Source organism: Epinephelus lanceolatus, chromosome 22 (genome assembly GCF_041903045.1).
Source record: "Epinephelus lanceolatus isolate andai-2023 chromosome 22, ASM4190304v1, whole genome shotgun sequence".
Lineage (NCBI taxonomy): Eukaryota > Metazoa > Chordata > Actinopteri > Perciformes > Serranidae > Epinephelus > Epinephelus lanceolatus.
In genome coordinates this window covers 17,283,717-17,306,261 of record NC_135755.1, presented here as the reverse complement: position 1 = coordinate 17,306,261, position 22,545 = coordinate 17,283,717, and the positions used below count along the sequence as shown (strand labels likewise).

Here is a 22,545-nt window from a genome sequence, read left to right as displayed (position 1 = left end):
GGAAATAATAAGGGAATTTTGAATGGTGTTTTCCTTTAAGAACAGTTGTTCACTTCTGAGATGATGGATCACCAAGATATGATTAACATCAGGGAATTTGTGAAAAAGGACTTTGAAAGCCTGGCAGACAGAGTTGTCCTTCAACATTTTTCTCTCTTATGCACGCATCAGTGCATCACTCTCTGAGCACACGGTGATCACGCCTCACCCACCCACCCTGAATTCTGCTTACAAATGTTTTCCTCCCTTTCACAACCGAAACAAAAAAAGCCAAACAAATAAGCATGAAACCACTTTTATTGCAAAACAAAGTGACGGTTTATGGCACAAACACAATGTACATACAAAAAATTAAAATTACTACCAATATTATAAATATACCTAATAAATATTTAAAATCTATTTTACTACAAAATAGGTCTTGTGAGAAACAATTACAGTAGTAATAGTGATTGTTTTTGGCATTGGGATTAAAGGTGCTGTATGTAAGTCTGGAGAAACATAGTTGAGTCAAGGTCATTAAATACTGATACTTTGGGTTTGCAATCCAGTCTGACTACCAGCCCAAAGCGCCGGTATTTGACGACGACCTCCATTCAGCTACATTCCCCCAGAGTCACATACAGCACCTCTAAAACAGAGAGGCTTTCATTTTCCAATCACTATCCTTCTAACTCAATAAGTTTCTTCAGATCAGACTTCAACAGCTCTTCATCCTCCTCCTCGTCTACCTCCACCTCTATCCCATCGATGGTTTTCTGCAGTTCTTCCTTGATGCGGTTCAGCTCCAGCAGCCCGTCCTGCAGGTCTTTACAAACATCTCGAATCTTACCAGCAAACTCTGTCTTGGCTCCCTGTTTGAGCTCCATGCCGTCCTTTGCCAGGAAGAAGACATCGAGAGCGAGAAAGAGACCCGACATAACTCCGGTGGTAACGCTCATCACCTGGGCGGCTTTAGCAGCACCCCCTGCAACACTGAGGACCTGAACTGTACTGATCAGGCTCTCCGTGTTGATCACTAAAGCCTTGCCGGCCCGGCCACCCTCCTTCACTACATGTTTGACATTCTGGTTAAGGTGCTTCTTCGAAATGCTCTCAGCGTACTTCTCAAAGTTCCACTCTTCAAGCGTGTCCATCCCTTCCTGTTGTGTGGATAAGGATAAAAGATTTTATGTTATTAGTAAAACTGCAATTAAGCAGTGCTAAATAAGAAAGAGGACTTGTTTACCAACCAATCCTGGTAATAGTAGGGTGGAATGAGAAAACATTAAGTTATGTGGTGGTCAGTTTTTAGCGCTGATGCCCACATTATCATTTCAAATTGCACGTCTAGACCTTGGTTAGCATGAAAGCCTGTGTCATCGTCATTGGCATAGGACCAAAAACCAAAGATTCCAGTGTACCATTGGGAGGAAAAGCCAGAATTTAATAGTCAGTTGCAGATTTTAAATGACTTTTGTCACTCCTAGTTTAGTAGAAAATCCTATCTATGCCTACATTTTTAACCTTAAAGGGATAGTGCACCCAAAAATGAAAATTCAGCCATTATCTACTCACTAGTGATGGCCAAATGAAGCCTCATGAACCACTTTCTTTATTTTCTGACCCCACCAGATGGTGCTCTTGGCTAAGGCTGAAGGACTTGCAGTGAAGTGTTCTTTCAAACCTTTGTTGAACAGACAGCGCCATGTAGCGGCTTCAGAAAAAAAAAGAGTGGTTCATGAGGCCTCATTTGGCCATCACTACTACTAGCCCATATGCCGAGGGAGGCTCTGGTGAAGTTTTAGAGTCCTCACATCCCTTGCGGAGATCGGCGGGGGGAGCGGCTAGCACACCTAAGGGCTGGCGGCGCCCCAGACTAACGTCCAAGAACACAACTTTTTATGTCAGGACTTAAAGACACTTGGATCACTACGGGTGAGCATGTTGGAGATATTTTGTGGTTTCAATTTTGTGTTCTTGGACATTAGTCTGGGGCGCCGTCAGCCATTAGGTGTGTTAGCCGCCCCCCCGCCGATCTCCGAAAGGGATGTGAGGACTCTAAAACTTCACCAGAGCCTCCCTCGGCATGAGAGTGAGTAAATAATGGCTGCATTTCATTTTTGGGTGCACTATCCCTTTAAGGCAAATATGATTTCTCACTCAAAGCTAATGAGTAAAATGATTATATGGTTTTGCAGTTGTTCTCAAGCTTTGCCTGCAACTGACAAACTGAAAACCTGCCTCCTTTCTTCTCACCTGCAAAAACTCCAGGCAATCCTTGATGTCCTTTATCTCCTCCTCGTAGTCGTGGATCATCTTCTCCACCTTCTTGCGGTCCGTCTTCGAATAGACTGTGTCGGTGATGTTGGCTGAAGCAGATGCAATCCCACCCGCCGTAGCGACACCAATGCCTACAGCGGTGACGATGAGCGATGCTCCTGCAGTGAAGGGCGCCAGAATGAGCCCGGTGATGGTAGTGATAGACCCTGCAACACTGGCTACGCCGCCACCGACACTGGCTGTGACGGTTTTCTTATGGAAGATGTCTGCTGCATCAGCCAAAGACAGCAATCCCAGGATACGCTGCTGGAGGGAGGCGCCACGCTGGTTGAAGAAGCGAACAAAAAGACGAGCCGCCATGAAGACACGATCTGCTGCTTGTTCCACCACTCTGAGACAAGGAAACAAAGAAAAATTATGAGGGTGCAGCTTTTGATGAATGTTAGTTCAGTGGACAAGGTGCCATCCTTACTTGTGAAAGGTAGAAATTTAAATATTGTAAATTTATTGTGATACCAAACTAGGTTGTTTGGGATTTTGAGCACAGTACTGTGATACAGCTTTTAAGTTCATTTTAAAGGCAGATTTACTGCTCTTAATATTGGTCAGTGTTACTCTAAGGGACAGTTTATCCAAAACAAAATATGTATTTTTCCTCTTCCCTGTAGTGCTAATCATTGATCTAGATTGCACTTTGTTTGAAAAACTCAACAGCAATGTCTCTTCCCAGAAATGATGACTTGGTTATTTAAGATAATCCACAAACCTTGTTGTGACCGGTTTCACGTAGGGACTATTTTCTTTCTATCAAACTAAACCTGCCAACTGCAATATAGCACAGAAGAAAGTGTGTATCTACTGCTAGGTCACCAAGCACCACTGATCACAGCTTAGCTGAGAAGAATGGCATTAAAGGAGAAGTCTGGTATTTTGCACCTTGAGCCCCATCTCTGGGTTGTTTATGATACAGAGACCAAAATTGCGACGATTGCTCATTTTCCTAAAACCACCCTAAGCGTTTGTTTTCAAAGCCATGAAACTCACAGAGTGGTCAGTGGTTTTCGTTGATGTTCTGACATAAAAATTGCAGCAAACTGGTTTCCGTGAATGATTTGTTTGACATTTTGTGTAATCCATTGGTTTTCTATAGAAGCCTAGCCTTGTAGTTAGTGATGGCCAAATGAAGCCTTGTGAACCACTTTCATCTAGTGGCTTCAGAAAATGAAGACAGTGGTTCATGGGGCCTCATTTGGCCATCACTAATTGTAGTCTTTTAGCTACCGGCTAGTTTAGGGTGGTGTCAATTTCCGGTGGCAGATTACTACCAAAGGACAATGAGGCTTCTATAGAAAACCAATTGATTACACAAAATGTCAATCCATGACGTGATGCATGCTTGCTTCTGCGCATTGTTAGAATGTCTGTGGAGTGTCTTCAGTAACTGGGTCATTATTTTTGGAAAGACACCAATTGCTATCTAGTCCCATAATATTGGAGAGAAGGCAGACGTGTCTCCGACCATTATCCCCAACATAGCAAACACTCTGCAACAGCTCTACAGGTAAGAGGCAAAAGATCTATTTTTGATTTTTGGGTGAACTGTCACTTTAAGCTTTAGAAAAAATGAGTTCTACAAGTGAATTTATAACTTTAATGTACTACTTACTCTTCAGGTTCATCATTCTCGTTGGCCTCATTCCACTCATCCCAGCCTAACACACAGGAAATAAAGGATTGCAGCTTCAGTTTATATTATAGAGTATATGTATGTAAGTGATAAGCAGGATCAGCAATAAATCAACAAAACATTGTCAATAAAAAGCTTACCCTCTACTGTTCTCCACCACAACAAAAGGCCTTCCTCATCCTGTGTGTGAACAATTTGAAACTCGTTGGAAAAATTCTGCATGTACTGTAAAATAAAATACACCTAAAACAAGCATCATGTGACATTTTATTATAAGGCATAAAAAATGAGCTTGCTTCGAGAGGGTCCAGGGCCGCTCCTTCACTGGACACCAGCACCTCAGCCATCTCCAGCGTCTGAACCTCCACGACTTCCTACAACACAGGAATATATCACACTGAATGTCTGTCCACAGTGCTGTTAGATGGTACCACTTACTAACAATCTTAAGATCCTATGTTGCTGTCATACAATGGCTGAAACGTTTCACCTTGATGCATCCTTTGTTCCCATTTCAGAAATGCTGACTGATGACTAATAGACATGTGACACTGTTGTATTATCTTGGCCAAAATGGTCATTTTACAGTATTTTCTTTTGCAGCATGGCTTTTTCACCTTTTGCAACAAAGAAGTTTTGTCTTGTCTCCTGCATTAAATAATGTACTAAAATGTTCAAGTATTATCAAGACAATGTACTTAAAGTAGGAGAGTATGTTCTATCAGTAGTATGCATACATAAATCATTGGGATCCTCCACCACTGTACTTTGATTTTCCTTATGTGTCCCATGAAAGTAGTTGCCTCTAATCTGTGACAGTTTAGCCTTAATGTTCAGTTTTAATCACTTTATTTTACAAACTTTTATGTAATGATTTTAAACATTTTATTGTTATAAATTTCTGTTCTTTCAAAATTCTGTGTATTAGTTTATTTGGTTTATTTTTTGTCTGTGTTGTTTCATAATTGCTATGGTAAGCACTTTGTACTGCTTGTTTGTATGGAGAGCATGACAAATAAAGCTGAATTGAATCATTGTTTTCAAATGATTTATTAACATACTATACTATGACTTTTTTCATGATTTAGAACAACATACTATACTATGACTATGATTTTTATGATTTTTGGCGACATACTTTTCTATGATGGTTTTTCATGGTTTTGGACGACATACTATACTACGACTTTTTTTCATGATTTAGGACGACATACTATGACTTTTTTTTCATGATTTTGGGTGACGTGCTATACTATGATTTTTTTTTCATGATTTTGGACGACATCCTATACTATGGCTTGTTTTCATGATTTAGGACGATATACCACACTGACTTTTTTTCATGATTTTGGACGATATACTTTGGATGACACATGATTTTGGACGACATACTATACTACGACTTTTTTTCATGATTTTGTATGACATAATATTTGTTTTCATGATTTTGGACGACATACTATGACTTTCATGGTTTTGGACGACATGCTGTGCTGTGACTTTTTTATGATTTTGGATGACATGCTAACTGACTTTTTTATGATTTTGGACGACATGCTAACTATGACTTTTTTATGATTTTGGACGACATGCTAACTGACTTTTTTATGATTTTGGACGACATCCTATACTATGACTTAATGGTTTTGGACAACATACTATACTATGGCTTGTTTTCATGATTTAGGACGACATACTATACTATGACTTCTTTTCATGATTTTGGACGACATACTATGACTTTTTTTCATGATTTAGGACGACATACTATACTATGATTTTTTTTCATGATTTTGGACAACATGCTATACTATGACCTTTTTTCATGGTTTTGGGACACATGCTATACTATCACTTTTTTTCAGGATTTAGGACAATATACCATACTATGATTTTTTTTTTGTGGTTTTGGACAACATAGTACGCTATGACTTTTTTTCATGGTTTTGGATGACATACTATACTATTGCTTTTTTTCATGATTTTGGGCGACATACTATGCTATGATTTTTTTTCATGATTTTGGACGACATACTATACTATGATTTTTTTTTCATGATTTCAATTAAGTCTTAAGTTAAAAGGAAATAACAATATTGTGGCTCTGTGTACCTACACATCAACTACATTAAGTTAAATGTGAAGCGATAACAGACGAAGCAGGACAGATACAGTACAGAGTGATGCAACAGATGTTATACAGTGTGTCTTTTGTTGTTCTTTAAAAGCCATTTTGACAAGCAGGTTACATTTCACTCAAGTATGCTGATCTGTCATTTCTGCTAAGAGTTGCCACAGGCACAGAGTGCTCTCATGTTCTTGCCAGCAGGAAATAAAACATATGGGAAACTGTGCAGGGGAATTCACCCGCTGAGCCACATAGTGTTATGTGATGATGAGGTTTATATAGGACAAAATAATTCTGTGAGAAGAAACCATAGGCCAGAATTTTAATTTTAGAAACATTTTAATCTGAATATATTGTGACACAGGGCCCTAATACATGGGCAAATAAAGGCTATCCTTTTACCACACACCCTTTATAAAAATATTATCATGCCGTGTTAATAGAAGCCGCTGCACTGTATGTTGAGCTTTCAATTTTTTATTTACATATGTGACGTAATACTGTGCTAAATGATTTGCATGTGAGTATGTGTGTGCTCGACACAAACAGTAATTTGCACCGTGGGAAAAGCAGCTATAGAGCTGCTCAGCTGGAGCATTTGGTTCATCTCCTACTGCACTTTGCTTTTCTTCCGTAAGAAACCTCGGAGTAATATTTGATCAAGATTTGTCTTTTAATTCTCATTTAAAACAAACCTCACGGACTGCATTTTTTCATCTGCGTAATATTGCGAAAATTAGGCCTATCCAGACCCGAAAAGATGCAGAAAAATTGGTCCACGCTTTTGTTACCTCAAGGCTGGATTACTGTAACTCTCTATTATCAGGTAGCTCTAGTAAGTCCTTAAAAACTCTCCAGCTAATTCAGAATGCAGCAGCACGTGTACTAACAGGAACTAAGAAACGAGATCATATTTCTCCTGTTTTAGCTTCTCTGCACTGGCTCCCTGTAAAATCCAGAATTGAATTTAAAATCCTACTGTTAACTTATAAAGCTCTAAATGGTCAAGCTCCGTCATATCTTAGAGAGCTCATAGTGCCATATTATCCCACCAGAACACTGCGCTCTGAGAATGCAGGGTTACTCGTGGTCCCTAAAGTCTCCAAAAGCAGATCAGGAGCCAGAGCCTTCAGCTATCAGGCTCCTCTCCTGTGGAATCATCTTCCTGTTACGGTCCGGGAGGCAGACACCGTCTCCACATTTAAGACTAGACTTAAGACTTTCCTCTTTGATAAAGCTTATAGTTAGGGCTGGCTCAGGCTTGCCCTGTACCAGCCCCTAGTTAGGCTGACTTAGGCCTAGTCTGCCGGAGGACCCCCTATAATACACCGGTCTCTCTCTCTCTCTCTCTCTCTCTCTCTCTCTCTCTCTCTCTCTCTCTCTCTCTCTCTCTCTCTCTCTCTCTCTCTCTCTCTCTCTCTCTCTCTCTCTCTCTCTCTCTCTCTCTCTCTCTCTCTCTCTCTCTCTCTCTCTCTCTCTCTCTCTCTCTCTCTCTCTCTCTCTCTCTCTCTCTCTCTCTCTCTCTCTCTCTCTCTCTCTCTCTCTCTCTCTCTCTCTCTCTCTCTCTCTCTCATCCTATTACTGCATCTTGCTAACTCGGCCATTCTGGATGTCACTAACTCAGCTTCTTCTCCGGAGCCTTTGTGCTCCACTGTCTCTCAGATTAACTCATATCACAGCGGTGCCTGGACAGCGTGACGTGTGTGGTTGTGCTGCTGCCGTGGTCCTGCCAGATGCCTCCTGCTGCTGCTGCCATCATTAGTCATTAGTCATACTTCTACTGTTATTATACACATATGACTATTGTCACACAAGTATACTGTCAGATATTAATACATACTTTCAACATATTGTACCACAGTAGCCAGAACTATAACTATAATATTATTACTTTCATTAATGTTGTTGTAAGCTACTGTCATTACCTGCATATCTCTCTCTCTCTCTGTCTCTCTCTCTCTCTGTCTCATTGTGTCATATGGATTACTGTTAATTTATTATGCTGATCTGTTCTGTACGACATCTATTGCACGTCTGTCCGTCCTGGAAGAGGGATCCCTCCTCAGTTGCTCTTCCTGAGGTTTCTACCGTTTTTTTTTTCCCCATTAAAGGGTTTTTTTTGAGGAGTTTTTCCTTATCCGCTGTGAGGGTCCAAAGGACAGAGGGATGTCGTATGCTGTAAAGCCCTGTGAGGCAAATTGTGATTTGTGATATTGGGCTTTATAAATAAAATTGAATTGAATTGAATTGAATTCCGTAAATTTGGATCCATTATGCACTACAGCTGTATTTATTGTCAGTTGTATTTAACTGTATTCTATTAAAATTGGTCCTATTTTTTCATGTGCACTGACTTGTTTATTTGAAAGGTGTGTTACACATGAAGCAGCATCGGCTACTCACCTGGGGCGGTGCCTCGGTGTCAGATGAGGAGCCCTGTGGAGCACATAACAAAAGCAAAATTGGACTATGGAAAATAATACTTTCAATGCAATACATTTTAATTGTACAATGGAAAGAAAATATAAAATTTTGGAATTTAGCATATGATTAATAGTACCTTTGATCCGGGCCCAAACAACGCAGTGGGCAGGATCCTCTTTATTCTGAAAGTCTAGAAAAGAAATAATAACACAAATATTTTGAGATCTTCACAAACACCTACAGTGAACGGGCGAAGTATTAATACAAAAAAATAGGATTAATCTTGACACAAGTGTTAGTGATCAGACAGTACTATACACATAGATCGCTTTAAGTAGCATTTTTACTTCACGTTAAGTCAACTTAATCTGAATGTAACCTGACCAAGGTCCCTGTTTTATATACCTTGTTTATTTATGTTATTATTATTATTGTTATTATTATTATTATTATCATTATTTTCATTTTATTAGTTTTTTTTTCTCGTCTTATTTTTTGCTGCAGGTACTTAATAATTATATTCAATTTTTTTAATTTTGTTTATTTAAAAATGTATTAACTTGATTTATTATTAAGATTTTGCTAAGAAACTAAATAAAAGATACCTTGGTTCTTTTTTTTTAATGTTATTATTTTTGTAGTTATTTGGGGGTTTTGGGTCTTATTTATTTCTGCATGTATTTATTATTATTATTATTATTATTATTATTATTATTATTATTATTATTATTATTATTAATAATAATAATAATAATAATAATAATAATATTGAATATTATTAGTCACTATTTTTATTTATTTATTGAAATTTTGTATATTTATTTATTTATTCATTAATTTATTCCTTCTCTTGTTCCAGGGTTACAAAATAGGTCAATTTCTCTTTCTGGAGTTTCAACAACCACAAAATTTGTGAAACATGTGGACCTATATGGATGAGATGTGGCTATGTATATTTGATTTATTATTAATATTTTGCTAAGAAACTAAAAGTTTGTTTGTTTTTTTTTTTTAAAAAAAACATACCTTGGTTCTTTTTTTATGTTGTGTTTGTAAGTTCTTTGTAGTTATTTGGGTTTTTTTGGGGGTCTTATTTATTTCTGCCTGTATTTATTTTTATTATTATTATTATTATTATTATTATTATTATTATTATTATTATTATTAATTATTAATTATTATTTTTATTTTTTATTTATTTATTTATTCTCATTTATTTATGTATGTAATTAATTTATTCATTTGTTTATTTATTTATTTATTCCTTCCTTCTCTTGTTCCATCAGAGGTCATCCTAAGCTAGCTGGAGTGGGAAGGGAAGGATAATAGAATAGTCCCAACTTTTTAATATTCCAACAACAACTAAATTTGTGAAACACATGGACAAATATGGATGAGATACAGCTATGTATATTTGATTTTTTATCAATATTTTGCAAAGAAAGTTAATATACATGTCATTAAAAAAATAAAAAACAATATACCATGGTTCTCTTCGGTGCTGCTGCTGGCTTGCTTTCCACCTCACAGCTGACGTCAGCATCAGTGTACCAAATAGTCTGTGAAGAGGTAGTAGTTCATTTAACTGCAGTTTGACTCAGAGGGTCAGTGCACATGATGCCTCACACTGAATACTGCATTTCAAAAAGATCACAAACGAGGGTTTATGCAAACTCAGGCTTTGTGTCAGGAGCCTGTGATAAAAGCTAAAAGCTCCATCGTGTTGTTTTTCATGATTACAGGTGTTGAAGTTTTAACGCGTTTGATCCACTGTTGTCATATTCTCGTAATGACTCAAAGATCACCTAAATGAGCCTTTTATGATTCACTTTGTTATCATCAGACTTCATCAGTCCGGGAAGGATGAGATTAGATACTTCTATTTGTGTTTTTCTAGAACCTTTTGGCCATGTGCCTGGTGTCTGATTAACAACCTGCATGGATACAATCAATCACTGTCTCCTTGTGGTAAGTTCGTACGTCACATGCTTCTCTTGAAAGATGCTTTGCGTTTTTCTGGCTAGACGACATGTTTTCATTGTGACTTGCAGATGCGATCAGCTCCTTTATGCCGCGGTAAACACATTAAACACAATAGCTTAAGTGTCAGATACTGTTCATACCTGTGGTTAAGATGCACCTGCTGCAGATCATGTTCAGTTTAATAAAGAGCATTTGAAAAGTAAAGTCAGGACATTAAGATTTGTGCTTCGTGTCTTACACGTCTCTCGATGGCGCTGTCATCGATGCTTTCAGAGCTGGAGGAGTGCTCGCTGTGGACAGCTTGGTTCTCCTGATGAAAGATAGAAATCTTAAGAGCAGTCGGGTCTTAAAGTGTAAAAAGGGTCACCCCTGAAATCATTTCAACTTCTTCATTATTTCCAACAATGACTGTGACCATAACCAGTACCTGCGTCTTTAGTGAAGAAGCTGTATTTGGAACCGCAGAGTCCGTCTGACATTCCTCGCCTGGCGTCTGTATCGCAACAAACAGTGGGTGAAACTTAACCAACCAGCTGGTGTTTGTCCATCGAAATAAGTCCAACTTAGACTAAACTGCCTTCATTTAACTAGTAATCTCCCCTATATCAGGTATTTCTAAACAAACTTAACATCTAATATCAAAAGTTGACAGAGTTAAGAGGATCAGTACCTGTGTGTGAGACTTAAAGGGGTTTACTTTCTGCATCATCCCTTTGAACCCCCCGCGGTTCTAAGACAAAGACGAAAAGCAGTGAATCAACACATGTATTCATCACATTAACCACATTAAATAATCACTATGGGTAATGTTCAGGTGGTGGACCAACAACAAAAAACAGTAAATGGAAAAAGACTCAAAAGTTGAAACCACTCTGAGGTGTCAAATTCTCTTCTTTGGTGCCATCTTGTGGAGATAGCAAGAATAACACCGCTGCTCTGTACACCAGTGATACTTTGCATACTTTGTCTTTTTACTTTTAGTAGGTGCTGCAGCTGCCCTTAAAAAGTACGTACTGTCAAATGCAGTGTGCACACAATCAGGACATACTTGCACATTACGTCACGCCCTAATCTTTGACCCTCTTACTCATATATTCGTTTCCATAGAGATAAAACAAAAGGCCATTCACCAAGCTCGCCAGAGATGGAGGTCAACTTGGGAGCTTGGGAGTTGTTACTTTGCAATTAACCGCATACCTTGCAGATCCTAACATACTGTATTCATGACAGTAAAATTACAGAGGCTACACATTTCTCTGCCATTGTTATTTAATGCTTATTAGGGGCCGGGCAGGCAGTCCTGCCAGGACCCTCTTGTTTTCCTGCTCGTTCTTTCTTCTTCTTCTTCCAAGGAAATCATACTTCCCATGTGTGAAAAATCACCAAACTTTGCACAAAGGTCCAGTCCTATGCCAGATTTGCTCAGCTGCAAACACAAGTCAATAGTCCTGATGGTGGCGCTACAGCAAGCGTCTAAAACTCAAAACTTTGAAAATTCACAACAAATCGACTATGTGCTACAGCTTCGCAACTTTTACCAAAATGTAGCCCCAATACTGAAGAAACATTTGTACATTTAAACCTATTGCAAATTATGAAGTCCATCACTGTTTTTGTTTCAAAAACTGTAAAACCTATTAAACCTATCTCCTCCCACAATTTTTGCTGAATTGACACCAAACTTGCTACAGAGCATCTTCAGACTGTCCTACACAAATTGTCCTCACAGATTTTTTATTTATCAAAAATTGAGCCTACAGTGCATCAAGATGTTTGACTGTAAACAGTACTGTAAACATGTAACGTATCGTCCACTGCGATTGTGGGTCATAATAGCCGTAAAGACATGCTGGCTTGCAGACTGTAAAACTGGACCAGATGTTGTAGAACACCCTAGTATTTTTGGCATACTGCATTTGACCGACTATGTATTGAGACATACTAAATCTTTTTCTGGCATACTATGTAGCATGGTAGTATGGGGACTGGAACGCATGGTTAACTTACAGCCACTGGGCCAAATGTCGCCCACGTTAGGGTGCCAGGTCTCCTGCTGACTATTATAATTTACAATAACAACAAGCTGATTCACACTGGGAGTTTTTGTACTCTGAATGTAAATACGGTGACAGAGGTGCAGGCTCACATCCTAGAAACGACTGTGCACACCTGACCTGCTGCGACTGGGTTTGCTCCTTGGAAAAGATGAGTGAGGACGGCAGACACTTAAGTGTGTGTGGGTCTCCTTACTGACTGCTTAATTTCACAGGTTCTACCAAGATAGAAAATAAACTGGGGACTAGGGGTGGGCGACATGGCCATAAAATAATTTTTCGATAACGATATTCTTGACAATATGATGAACTAATTAAAATAATATATATTAATTTCCATTCTTTCATTGATCACAGATCTACCTGCTTCTCTGGCACGTTGTTATTGTCGGATAAGCTTCCGCTGCTGGAGGAGAGGTCACCGTGTAGAGGCTGGGTATCCTGGAAAGACCAGAGACAAGGCCAACAAAAAGATGAGAAGAAGCTGATGTATAGCGAGCAGTTCATAAGAATTTTCTCTCTTCCAAACACACATGTAGTGCTATCATCATCATCAGTATTATAAGTGGTACCTTCGGTTGTGAGGATTTGAACGGGTTGACTTTGTGCATCACTCCTTTAAACATACCGGGGTTCTAAAACACAATGCATCAGTATACACACTGAAACTTAAAAGAGGCCATTACAAGGGGCATATTTACTGTTTTTTTTGTTTATCTCCAACTAATTGACATGTAAAGTATGTACAGGAGTTAAATCTGACTTCTTCTGTATTTCAGAAATATCAATGCAAGTAAAAACCAGAGCTGTGTTTCAAATTAAGAGGCTAAAAACATGTTTAATTGGCCACATAAATTGGGGTGTGAGTACATGAAGGTGACTCTGGATAAGGGAAATTCACCTGATTAGAGTCTGAGACTTTTCCCTGTTCCAGTGACTCTGAAGATGATGCTTTGGAGACCTGCATGAGAGAACCAGTTGAGTGGACGCCTTATTGTCTGACAGAGCATCCGTTACCATCGCCACCACTACAACTGTAACATACACACAATGCTGTGGTTACCTGGGAGGAAGACTTGAACGGGTTGACCTTCTGCATGACCCCTTTAAACACACCCGGATTCTGAAACACAAGTGTCAAACATTTCAGAAACCGGTGCACTCAACTAGCAACACATTGTAGCTGTATTAAAAGAACTGGTAACACTTTACTTGAAGGTATCTACATAAGGGTGACATGACACTGTCATGAACTTGTCATGAACATTATGAACATGTCATAAACGTTTATGACTGCTGTCATTAAGTGTCATTCTGTTTTTGTAATGACAAGTTGACATTGTTTGGGTTGTCTTGATTATGACAACTTGACATTAATCAAAGTGACATTACCAGAAGTTGTCTTTGTCATGACAAGTTGACATTAAATTTGTTTGGGATGTCCTTATTATGACAACTTGACATTAACAAGAAATGCACCTCTCATAATAAGGACATCCCAAACAAATTTAATGTCAACTTGTCATAACAAAGACAACTTCTGGTAATGTCACTTTGATTAATGTCAACTTGTCATAACAAGGACATCCCAAACAATGTAAATTTGTCATGACAAAGTCAACTTAATGTCAAGTTGTCATAATAAGGACATCCCAAACAAATTTAATGTCAACTTGTCATGACAAAGACAACTTCTGGTAATGTCACTTTAATTAATGTCAAGTTGTCATAATCAAGACAACCCAAACAATGTCAACTTGTCATTACAAAAACTGAATGACACTTAATGACAGCAGTCAAACATTTATGACATGTACATAATGTTCATGACCGTGTCATGTCATAGTTATGACAGTGTCATGTCACCCTTATGTAGATACCTTCAAATAAAGTGTTACCAAAGAATTTACAGCTGTGGCACTGATTGAAGGCAGGCAATCACAAACAGCTTCGAAGCGTCACGGTTTATACCTAACAATTCACAGGATGCACACAATGTTCACTTATAGTTTATATAATGAGACATTATGGTTCCCAGGTTACTTTCTGCAGTGATTCAACATTCAACATTTCAAATGAAAATGCTATAACATCTACTGTTGTCTCGTGTTTGTCTGAGTAAAAGAAGAAAAGTGACAATCTTAGCTTAGAAGTGTCTAGATGAAAAAAATAAATAAAAATAAAATACACAATCTTGACACTTTATGTTTAAACACAGATGAGTCAGGGTCACTCCTCAAAGCTCCAGTGTGTCGGATGTAGAGGGATATATTGGCAGAAATGGAATATAATATAATATGTTTTCTTTAGTGTATGAATAATAAACTTAAAATAAGAATAGTTGAGAATGAGCCATTTAGATCCACACAGGGAGCGGGTCTGCCTTTTTTCTACAGTAGCCTTGAACAAACAAAACTAAACACTGGCTCTAGATAAGCCCCGTTTCAACAGCGCAGTACGGTTCAGTTCAGTTCAGTTTAGTTCAGTTCGGAACGTTTTTTTCTGTTTCCACTGTGAAAAGTCATGGATGGTACCAATGGAACTGTTCCGTACCGTCCCCATTTTTGGTCCCCCCTCTATTTTTATATGACATACACTCAAAGTGTACTTTGGTAACTATTGGTTCCAAAGGTACCATACTGAAACTATTTGGTGGAAACGTTGCTATAGGGCCAATCACACTATGTCGGCCACCATGGTTAGCTGCTCCTCCATGAAGAGTGTCAGGAAGACAGATTTTTTTTAAACATGAAATTGCTTTTTTCAGTGGGTTTACCTGACCTTGGTCTGTTTGTTTTGGACAGGAAGAGACTTCTATAGATAATCCAGCTCCCAATAAAAACCACCTGCAAAATCAACTCTGAGGGAATTCTAAGCAGAAGTTTCAGCTGGTTGTAATATGCAGTCCTCACCAATAGATGCCACTAAATCCCCCTACATAAGTGATATAAGTAAAGGAAAAAGTACTCTCACTGTAGAACTAATTTTCCCCAATCATGCAGGTCACCCACCTGTCCTGCGCATTAATGGAAGTTATGTTAGAGTTCTTCTCACCTGTGTGGAGTCTGTTTCCTGTTCGAGTGACTCTGAGGAAGCAGCTTTGCTGACTGTGGAGGGAGCCTGAATGCAGAAGGAAAGTTTAATCACATCAGTTTACATTAAGTAGTCAAGATCATGACAATTACTGTTTAATGTTTTACCTGGGAGGAAGACTTGAACGGGTTGACCTTATGCATGACTCCTCTGAATACACCAGGGTTCTGAAATACAAGGTTCAGATATTTCATACATTGATGCACTCAACTTACGATACATTGTAGCTGCAGGGGCTGAATTCTGATATCAAAGGGAGTGGGGCGCAGTTAGTACAGGCACAAAAATATCTAATCCAGCAAAAAGTGATGAAACTGATTAATATCCTGACTCAGTGAAAATAAAGAATTAGGTTTTATTATGCAGAATAAAAACACTCAAAACTGCAAAAACTATCCCTGTTTAAATCACTTCTCAAGCAAGGACAAGTTGTACGCCTGCCCTACACCCTACTGTGCATTCCCACCAAAAGCTTCATGAGGGTCATAAGCAGCCGGCAGCAATTCATTTTCAATGCACGCTGGCGACGAAGGGCGTCAGGGGCGTCGGCTGCAGCGAGCAGCGCGATGCAAGTGACCAGAGCATCAACTAGAAGTTGAGAGAAGCTGAACTTTATGCAAATGAGCAGCGCCGCCGCCAAAGCAGCAGCCAACTGCAGACCGGGACTCTCAAGGCGAGGCCAGGCAAAATTGAAAGAGAAGACGAATATGGAGGAGAAACTTATCAGCACGGTCTGGGCTCTCCTGGAGCTGTACCAGCTGGCGAAATTCCCCATGAAGTTGACGACGGATGTCCTCAGCCCTGCGTTTCCTCAGCAAATACGCCGATGCAATACAAAGGAGGCTTCCGATAGTGTGATCCATGAGCTCCCACTTATTTACCACCAATTACATTTCTCAGTGGTCCTACGTGCCAACAGGAGGGTAAAATCATAATAATAAAAGACTCATAAAGGCTATATGACTGTGTTTATTAGCATTACTTCAATTGTGCAATGAAAGTCATGGATAATACAAAGTGAAGACATAAATGATATATTTGTTCATCCTTGTAAAGTGCACAGCCGGTCAGCCTAGATGGACACATCTGCAGCGCCCGGCTCCGCCCCTTTGGCCGCTGCAAGCGCCTGCTGGAGCTGACAGTGAGCGATGTCAGAGCGACCAGAGCGCCCGCAGGCGACTATGAAACTTTGGTGGGAATGCACAGTTAAAGCAAAATGACTATCAAAATATGTACGCATTATAAAACTAGAGCCTGGAGGCTTTTAAACACAAAGTTTTCATAGACGACAACTACACATAGTGACGTTTTTAAAAGAAAGTCAGCGTAAAACTTCAGTTAGTAGCCCGGGCTATTATTTGCTTAAGTCACTGAACTCAACAGGCTTATATTTGGGACAGGCCTTTAGTTCCTTTTACACAAAACTGTTGCTCAGCAAAGATGGGAAACACAATCAAGTTGTTTATTTAAGCCAGTATGAATATTACCTGGTTAAAAATTAGCACAACCACTTTATCCTGTCAAAACAACACTCACAACTTGGATTCTTTTTTATGAAAAACCCTTTTGATTCTTTCAATCTGAGGACCCTTACGGAATAAAGCAATATGAATAACTTACAGGAAATGGACACATAATTTGAGGTGGCCAACAACCTGGTTTTATACATCTTCTTTTAAAAAAAAAATAAAATAAAAGAACTGCTTGGCAACCAGACCAGAGGCCTGTACTATGAAGCCAGTTCAACTTACCCAGGATATCTTTTCATTATCTGGTCTGACTAACCCTAACGTTGGCCATCTGTATAACCGGTACTACAAAGCTGGTTATCAACCAGTTCAGTCAACTCTGGGTTTTCCTATCCAACCACGAGCACATTCATGTGAAAGAGGCAGGGCTGTTACTTACAAGTGACATCATCAGAACCATGAATGAAGTAGGCTGCTTCATATCATATGAAAAGGTACCCAACGTGTCTGTGACTGCCAGACAATAAAATGTCAAAGACGTGGGATGTAAACTTAATCTGGAATCTTATAACAGAAAATGTAGAAACATTGAAAATTGTTATAAAGTTGTATATATCAGAGTTCTTCTCACCTGTGTGGAGTCTGTTTCCTGTTCGAGTGACTCTGAGGAAGCAGCTTTGCTGACTGTGGAGGGAGCCTGAACACAGAAGGAAAGTTTAATCATATTAGTTTGCATTACAGGAATACTTCATTACCTGAAGGATTATTTGTATGTCAGTTACTCTCCCTGTGTTACATTAAATTTGGATGGAAAAGTTCTTTTTCTCATGGTGAACAAAGAATCCATAAAAGCAAACATTCGTGATGAACTGATGTCACAGGGGTCCACGTTTAACAACAGCAAAACTACATCAAAACATCTGTTAAGGAACTCTCACACAACTCATGCAGTATAATCCAAGTCTCGTTTATCCAATCATATCCAAACACATGCGCACTCAACTGTTTAAAACACTTCAGGTTGCACACCTGCGCTGTTTATGCTTAAGTTTTTTAAATATCATTATATATATTATATATGAGACTGAACGAGTTAGAGCTGGGTGATCAGGAGAAAATCAAATATCATAATTTCGACCAAATATCTCAGTATTGATATTGTAGGGTTGACTATTGGTGCTTTCACAGAATATTTTCACAATGAGATTTCCGATAAATAATCACAGTAATGTGGATATAATGACGAGTGAGTAAAGGCAAATAACAGAACAGCTAGAACAGTCCGGTAAGTTCAGAAAAAATTACATCACATCGTTAATTGTTGATCTTGAAGAAGGACCCAAAGGCCGAAACGTCATCCGAGTGTGCGACACTTGATTTCTATGATCAAGTCCACCAGTGATCAGCACCTCGTTGTAATTCTTGGTGTGCATTACTTTTAGATTTTGGGTGCAGCCTTTAAAACCAGGAAAATACTTGCATTTTAACAATTTCCAAAATCTAAGAGGATGTCTAGCCTCATATCAGGATATCTAGCACAGTCTATGATTTCAATTCACCTTTTTTTGGATTCTTCGTTCACCGTTAAAACATGCAGGGAAATGTAGTTTTCCTTTCAGTCGTTAAAATGATGACAATCACTGTTTAATGTCGTCATGTTTTACCTGGGAGGAAGACTTGAACGGGTTGACCTTATGCATGACCCCTCTGAACACACCAGGGTTCTGAAATACAAGGTTCAAATACTGAATAAATCGATGGCACTCATGTTACGAGACGTTGTAGGTGTACCTACAGAATTTTAGCTGGGACACTGTCGAGACTGTAGTTTGGCTGGAAAGAGTACACTTGTCATTCTGCAGTTGTCATGGCATCCAGATGAGATTACGACAGTTTCAGTGAGCCACATAAATGCTTCTTTGTTAGCCGGATCAAAAATCTGATATCAATCTATTTGGGTTTTTACAGGATGCATGCAAATCAGTCTCGGCCCTCCTCCAGGACAACAGGAAGTGGAAATGCACCTGAGGCCATTCAGTAAACACCAGAGAAACAATATCTGCTATGTAACAGCTCAGCTAGCATTAGCTGCACTGTTAAACTAAAGAATCAATTGTAGTTATGACTGGGGTTGCACAATATGCACACACACAAAAAATGACATTGCAATTATCTTGACAGATTTTGCAGTTGCAATACCACACATGCTTTTAATGGGAAATGGTAATCTTTGAATTTCATGCTGGGGTCTGTGCCAATCAAGCGTGTTCCCTGACGTCTGGAACAGGGGTAAGCAACCTTTAATGTCAAAAGAGCCATTTTTGGCCTAAATGAGGTTTTTTCAGTCTGTCTGGAGCCACAATACATATTTGTGCCTTCTAATAAAGGTGACAGCCTAAAAAGTCTAAATTAGCCTGTCATCATTACTAAAGCAGGATTTATACTTGTGCGTTAGCTCTATGCAGAGCCTGTGTTGTAGCCTACTCACGTCACCTACGCCGTTGTGATCATTTAGACTTGGACGGTGGTGTGTCTGTGTCACTCTGAAGTTACACCTCCAAAACCCTAGTCCGCATCAGGGTTTAATTGATTCAAAACACACCAATAACACACATTAATCATGACTTAATGGCGACAATACACAGTACACGCAGCACTTGTCTTTATCTGGACACATTTTCCCCACAAATACAACATGCTAATGTTTTTAGCACAAGCCTATGGCATTTTACATTGTATAAGTTAGCCTAGCAGCTAGCGGAATTTTTCTCTACTCATATGAAGCCAGGGACAACAGCAACATTTAACAAAGGTAACGTTACAAAATTTGGCTCCATTACAACTCACAAGGTTCACTGACAAAACAACTGTCTTATACTAAACAAGTTTTCCAAACAAATATAACATGCTAACGTTACTAGCACAAGCCTATGGCATTTTACATTGTATAAGTTAGCCTAGCAGCTAGCGGACTTTTCCTCTACTCATATGAAGCCAGGGACAACAGCAACATTTAACAAAGGTAACGTTACAAAGTTTGGCTCCATTAGAACTCACAAGGTTCACTGACAAAACAACTGTCTTATACTAAACACGTTTTCCAAACAAATATAACATGCTAACGTTATTAGCACAAGCCTATGGCATTTTACATTGTATAAATTAGCCTAGCAAGGAGTGGAGATTTCCTCTGCTCATGTGAAGCCAGGATAAATCACACACGAGACTTAAAACGTATTTTTGCGGAGGCTTTATTGTCTTCACTATCTATTGTTTCTTATCTGTGAAATTAAAGTAAATAAAAGCTTCGTTTCCACTGAGGGAAATGGTTTCAGCTTACAGGAATAGACAGGTCTGCGTTGCCACAACGTGTAGTTACATTTCTGGGCTGGTGCACGTCAGGCTAGAGTAAAGCGTTGATTTAACGCATAAGTAAATATCACGATGTGAATTTTTCATATGATATTAAAAACTATGCTGGCATTATCATGAAGGAGATGATATGGCACACCCCTCCTGCGCAGTAACGGAAGTTATATTTGAGTCTTCTCACCTGTGTGGAGTCTGTTTCCTGTTCAAGTGACTCTGAGGAAGGAGCTTTGCTGACTGTGGAGGGAGCCTGAACACAGAAGGAAAGTCTGATTATATTTTACATCAAACAGTGAAAACAATTGCTGTTTGATGTCGACATGTTTTACCTGGGAGGCAGACTTGAAGGGGTTGACCTTCTGCATGACTCCCTTCACCCCTCTCCTATGCTGTTTATACAAACACAGATTAATTATGACAAAATAAACATTAGTGAATCCCCAAACCAGAGAAATAGTTGAGGTCAAGCGTGTCAAAATGGCTAAGAACACTTTATAAATGTGTGACTGTCTGTTCCTACCTTGGTCTTTGGGTCAAGCTCTCTTGTGACCTCAGTGTTCGCGGTCGTTTCTGCGTCCTGTGTGTTCAGGCTGTGCTCTGTGGGGTTGTCTAGATCCTGGGGATGAATGAAGGCCTTAATTAATGGATCAAACACATGTAAACACAAAGCATCCCACTAACCTCCACCACACACTCCATACCTCCTCGCTGGGTCTGGGTGAGACCACTGGAGTTGGGGCTGTTGAGCCTTTATGTCTTCTGAACATATTCATACTGAAACAAATAGGGTTTGAAATATTAGTGATGAGGCAAACATGGCTCACATGGGTCATGCTGTTTTTTTAGCACAATAGTACTATTGTACTGATCAGCTGCCAAGGTCGTGGCTACCCTTTTTTCTCTGAATGGACCCACACACCAAACTCCGTTCGAAGATTTGACAATTAAAGGTTTTATGTGTAACTGGTGATCTTGGGTAACTTTTTAAGTATGCGTTAACTGCTTTTGTGAAAACATAGGTTCTAAAGATAAATTCGGCTACATCAGCTCCAAAATAAAGCGCATGTTTTGGGAGTATTTCAACTTTATGTAGGTCACACCACCGGCTAGCGCCCGCCCACACGTTGAGAAAACTGGTGTGAAATCTGAACAAACTGTTAAAGGAAGTTTGGTAAAAGTGACGCTTTGGTAAAGATGAACTCGCCGAATTGAAACATGTGTTAAGACGAGTGGTGTACAATGTCAAAATCGCTTTCTCTACCGTGTAACTTATCGAAAAGGTAGCAAACCTTTAAATTAGCCCAACTTTGAACGGAGTCTGGCACACGGCGTTCTCACACAAAACAACGTCACATGTACCACGAGAGCGCATCGCACAGAGGAATGTTTGACAACACAAAACGCCAGCAACAACACAATGACAATGCAGGGTGCCTACCTCAGTGCTGTGACGGGAAAACAAAATGACAGTTAAAAAAGCTGCGTTGCAGGGCAACGACAGAAAGAAAGGAGTTTTAAAAGTTGTACAACACGGTCCTTCTCTTCCCCTTCCTAACGCGGAGACGTCAGACCGGTTTGACCACACCTGAGGCGGACCTCACCGGCGTTGGATTACTGCCGATAATATGCTGCTCTGATTTCAGGGACAGTTTCAGTGTTAAAGGCGAACAATTGAGGGATGGCCGTATGCTCCACACACCCATAAAGTTGTCAAGAGTTGGAGAAAAGAGCGCATATCAGAGTCCTGATTCAGATCACCTGTCACCTGTGCGGGGGCGTGGCCTCTTGGCTTCATCTTAAAATAAACACCGCAGGCTATAAAATCAAGGGGGGATTTCAAACCACAAAAAATAATAATAAAAAAAAAATTAAAAATGGGCCCAAGCTAGTTTGTATTGGTCCTAACACCCTCCTGCATCATATATTAAAAGTATACCTTCCTGAATTTAGTGGAACATTATTTTTACAAGATCAAAAGCAAATCAACATTTTACAATTACATGGTCTGAGTGAAATGATGTTAATATTGGAGGGTCCATGTACACTTATTCAACATATTTGGTGTCTTTTCCTAAA

General features: G+C 39.3%; 1 protein-coding gene across 1 annotated transcript; it reads right to left on the bottom strand.

Moving 5' to 3' along the window:
* Positions 1–279: 279 nt before the first annotated feature.
* On the bottom strand, positions 280–22,022 carry LOC117272723 (uncharacterized). Its single transcript, XM_033651757.2, has 24 exons — positions 21,908–22,022; positions 21,171–21,243; positions 20,990–21,085; positions 20,799–20,858; positions 20,654–20,719; positions 18,765–18,824; positions 17,732–17,797; positions 15,739–15,798; positions 15,593–15,658; positions 13,602–13,661; positions 13,440–13,499; positions 13,111–13,173; positions 12,902–12,979; positions 11,155–11,214; positions 10,912–10,977; positions 10,723–10,794; positions 9,986–10,060; positions 8,638–8,691; positions 8,481–8,513; positions 4,246–4,323; positions 4,090–4,129; positions 3,929–3,974; positions 2,239–2,653; positions 280–1,142 (listed from the first exon to the last, which is right to left on the bottom strand). Exons 2-24 carry the CDS (start codon positions 21,240–21,242, stop codon positions 663–665), a joined length of 2,226 nt encoding a protein of 741 aa, XP_033507648.1. The 5' UTR covers position 21,243; positions 21,908–22,022; the 3' UTR covers positions 280–662.
* Positions 22,023–22,545: the final 523 nt, after the last annotated feature.

Coding starts and splice junctions, on each gene's coding strand:
- LOC117272723 (XM_033651757.2), bottom strand. CDS start 21,242: ATGAATATGTTCAGAAGACATAAAGGCTCAACAGCCCCAACTCCAGTG. Junction 20,720..20,798: donor CCTTCAAGTCTGCCTCCCAG/GTAAAACATGTC, acceptor TTCTGTGTTCAG/GCTCCCTCCACAGTCAGCAA. Junction 17,798..18,764: donor CGTTCAAGTCTTCCTCCCAG/GTAAAACATGAC, acceptor TTCTGTGTTCAG/GCTCCCTCCACAGTCAGCAA.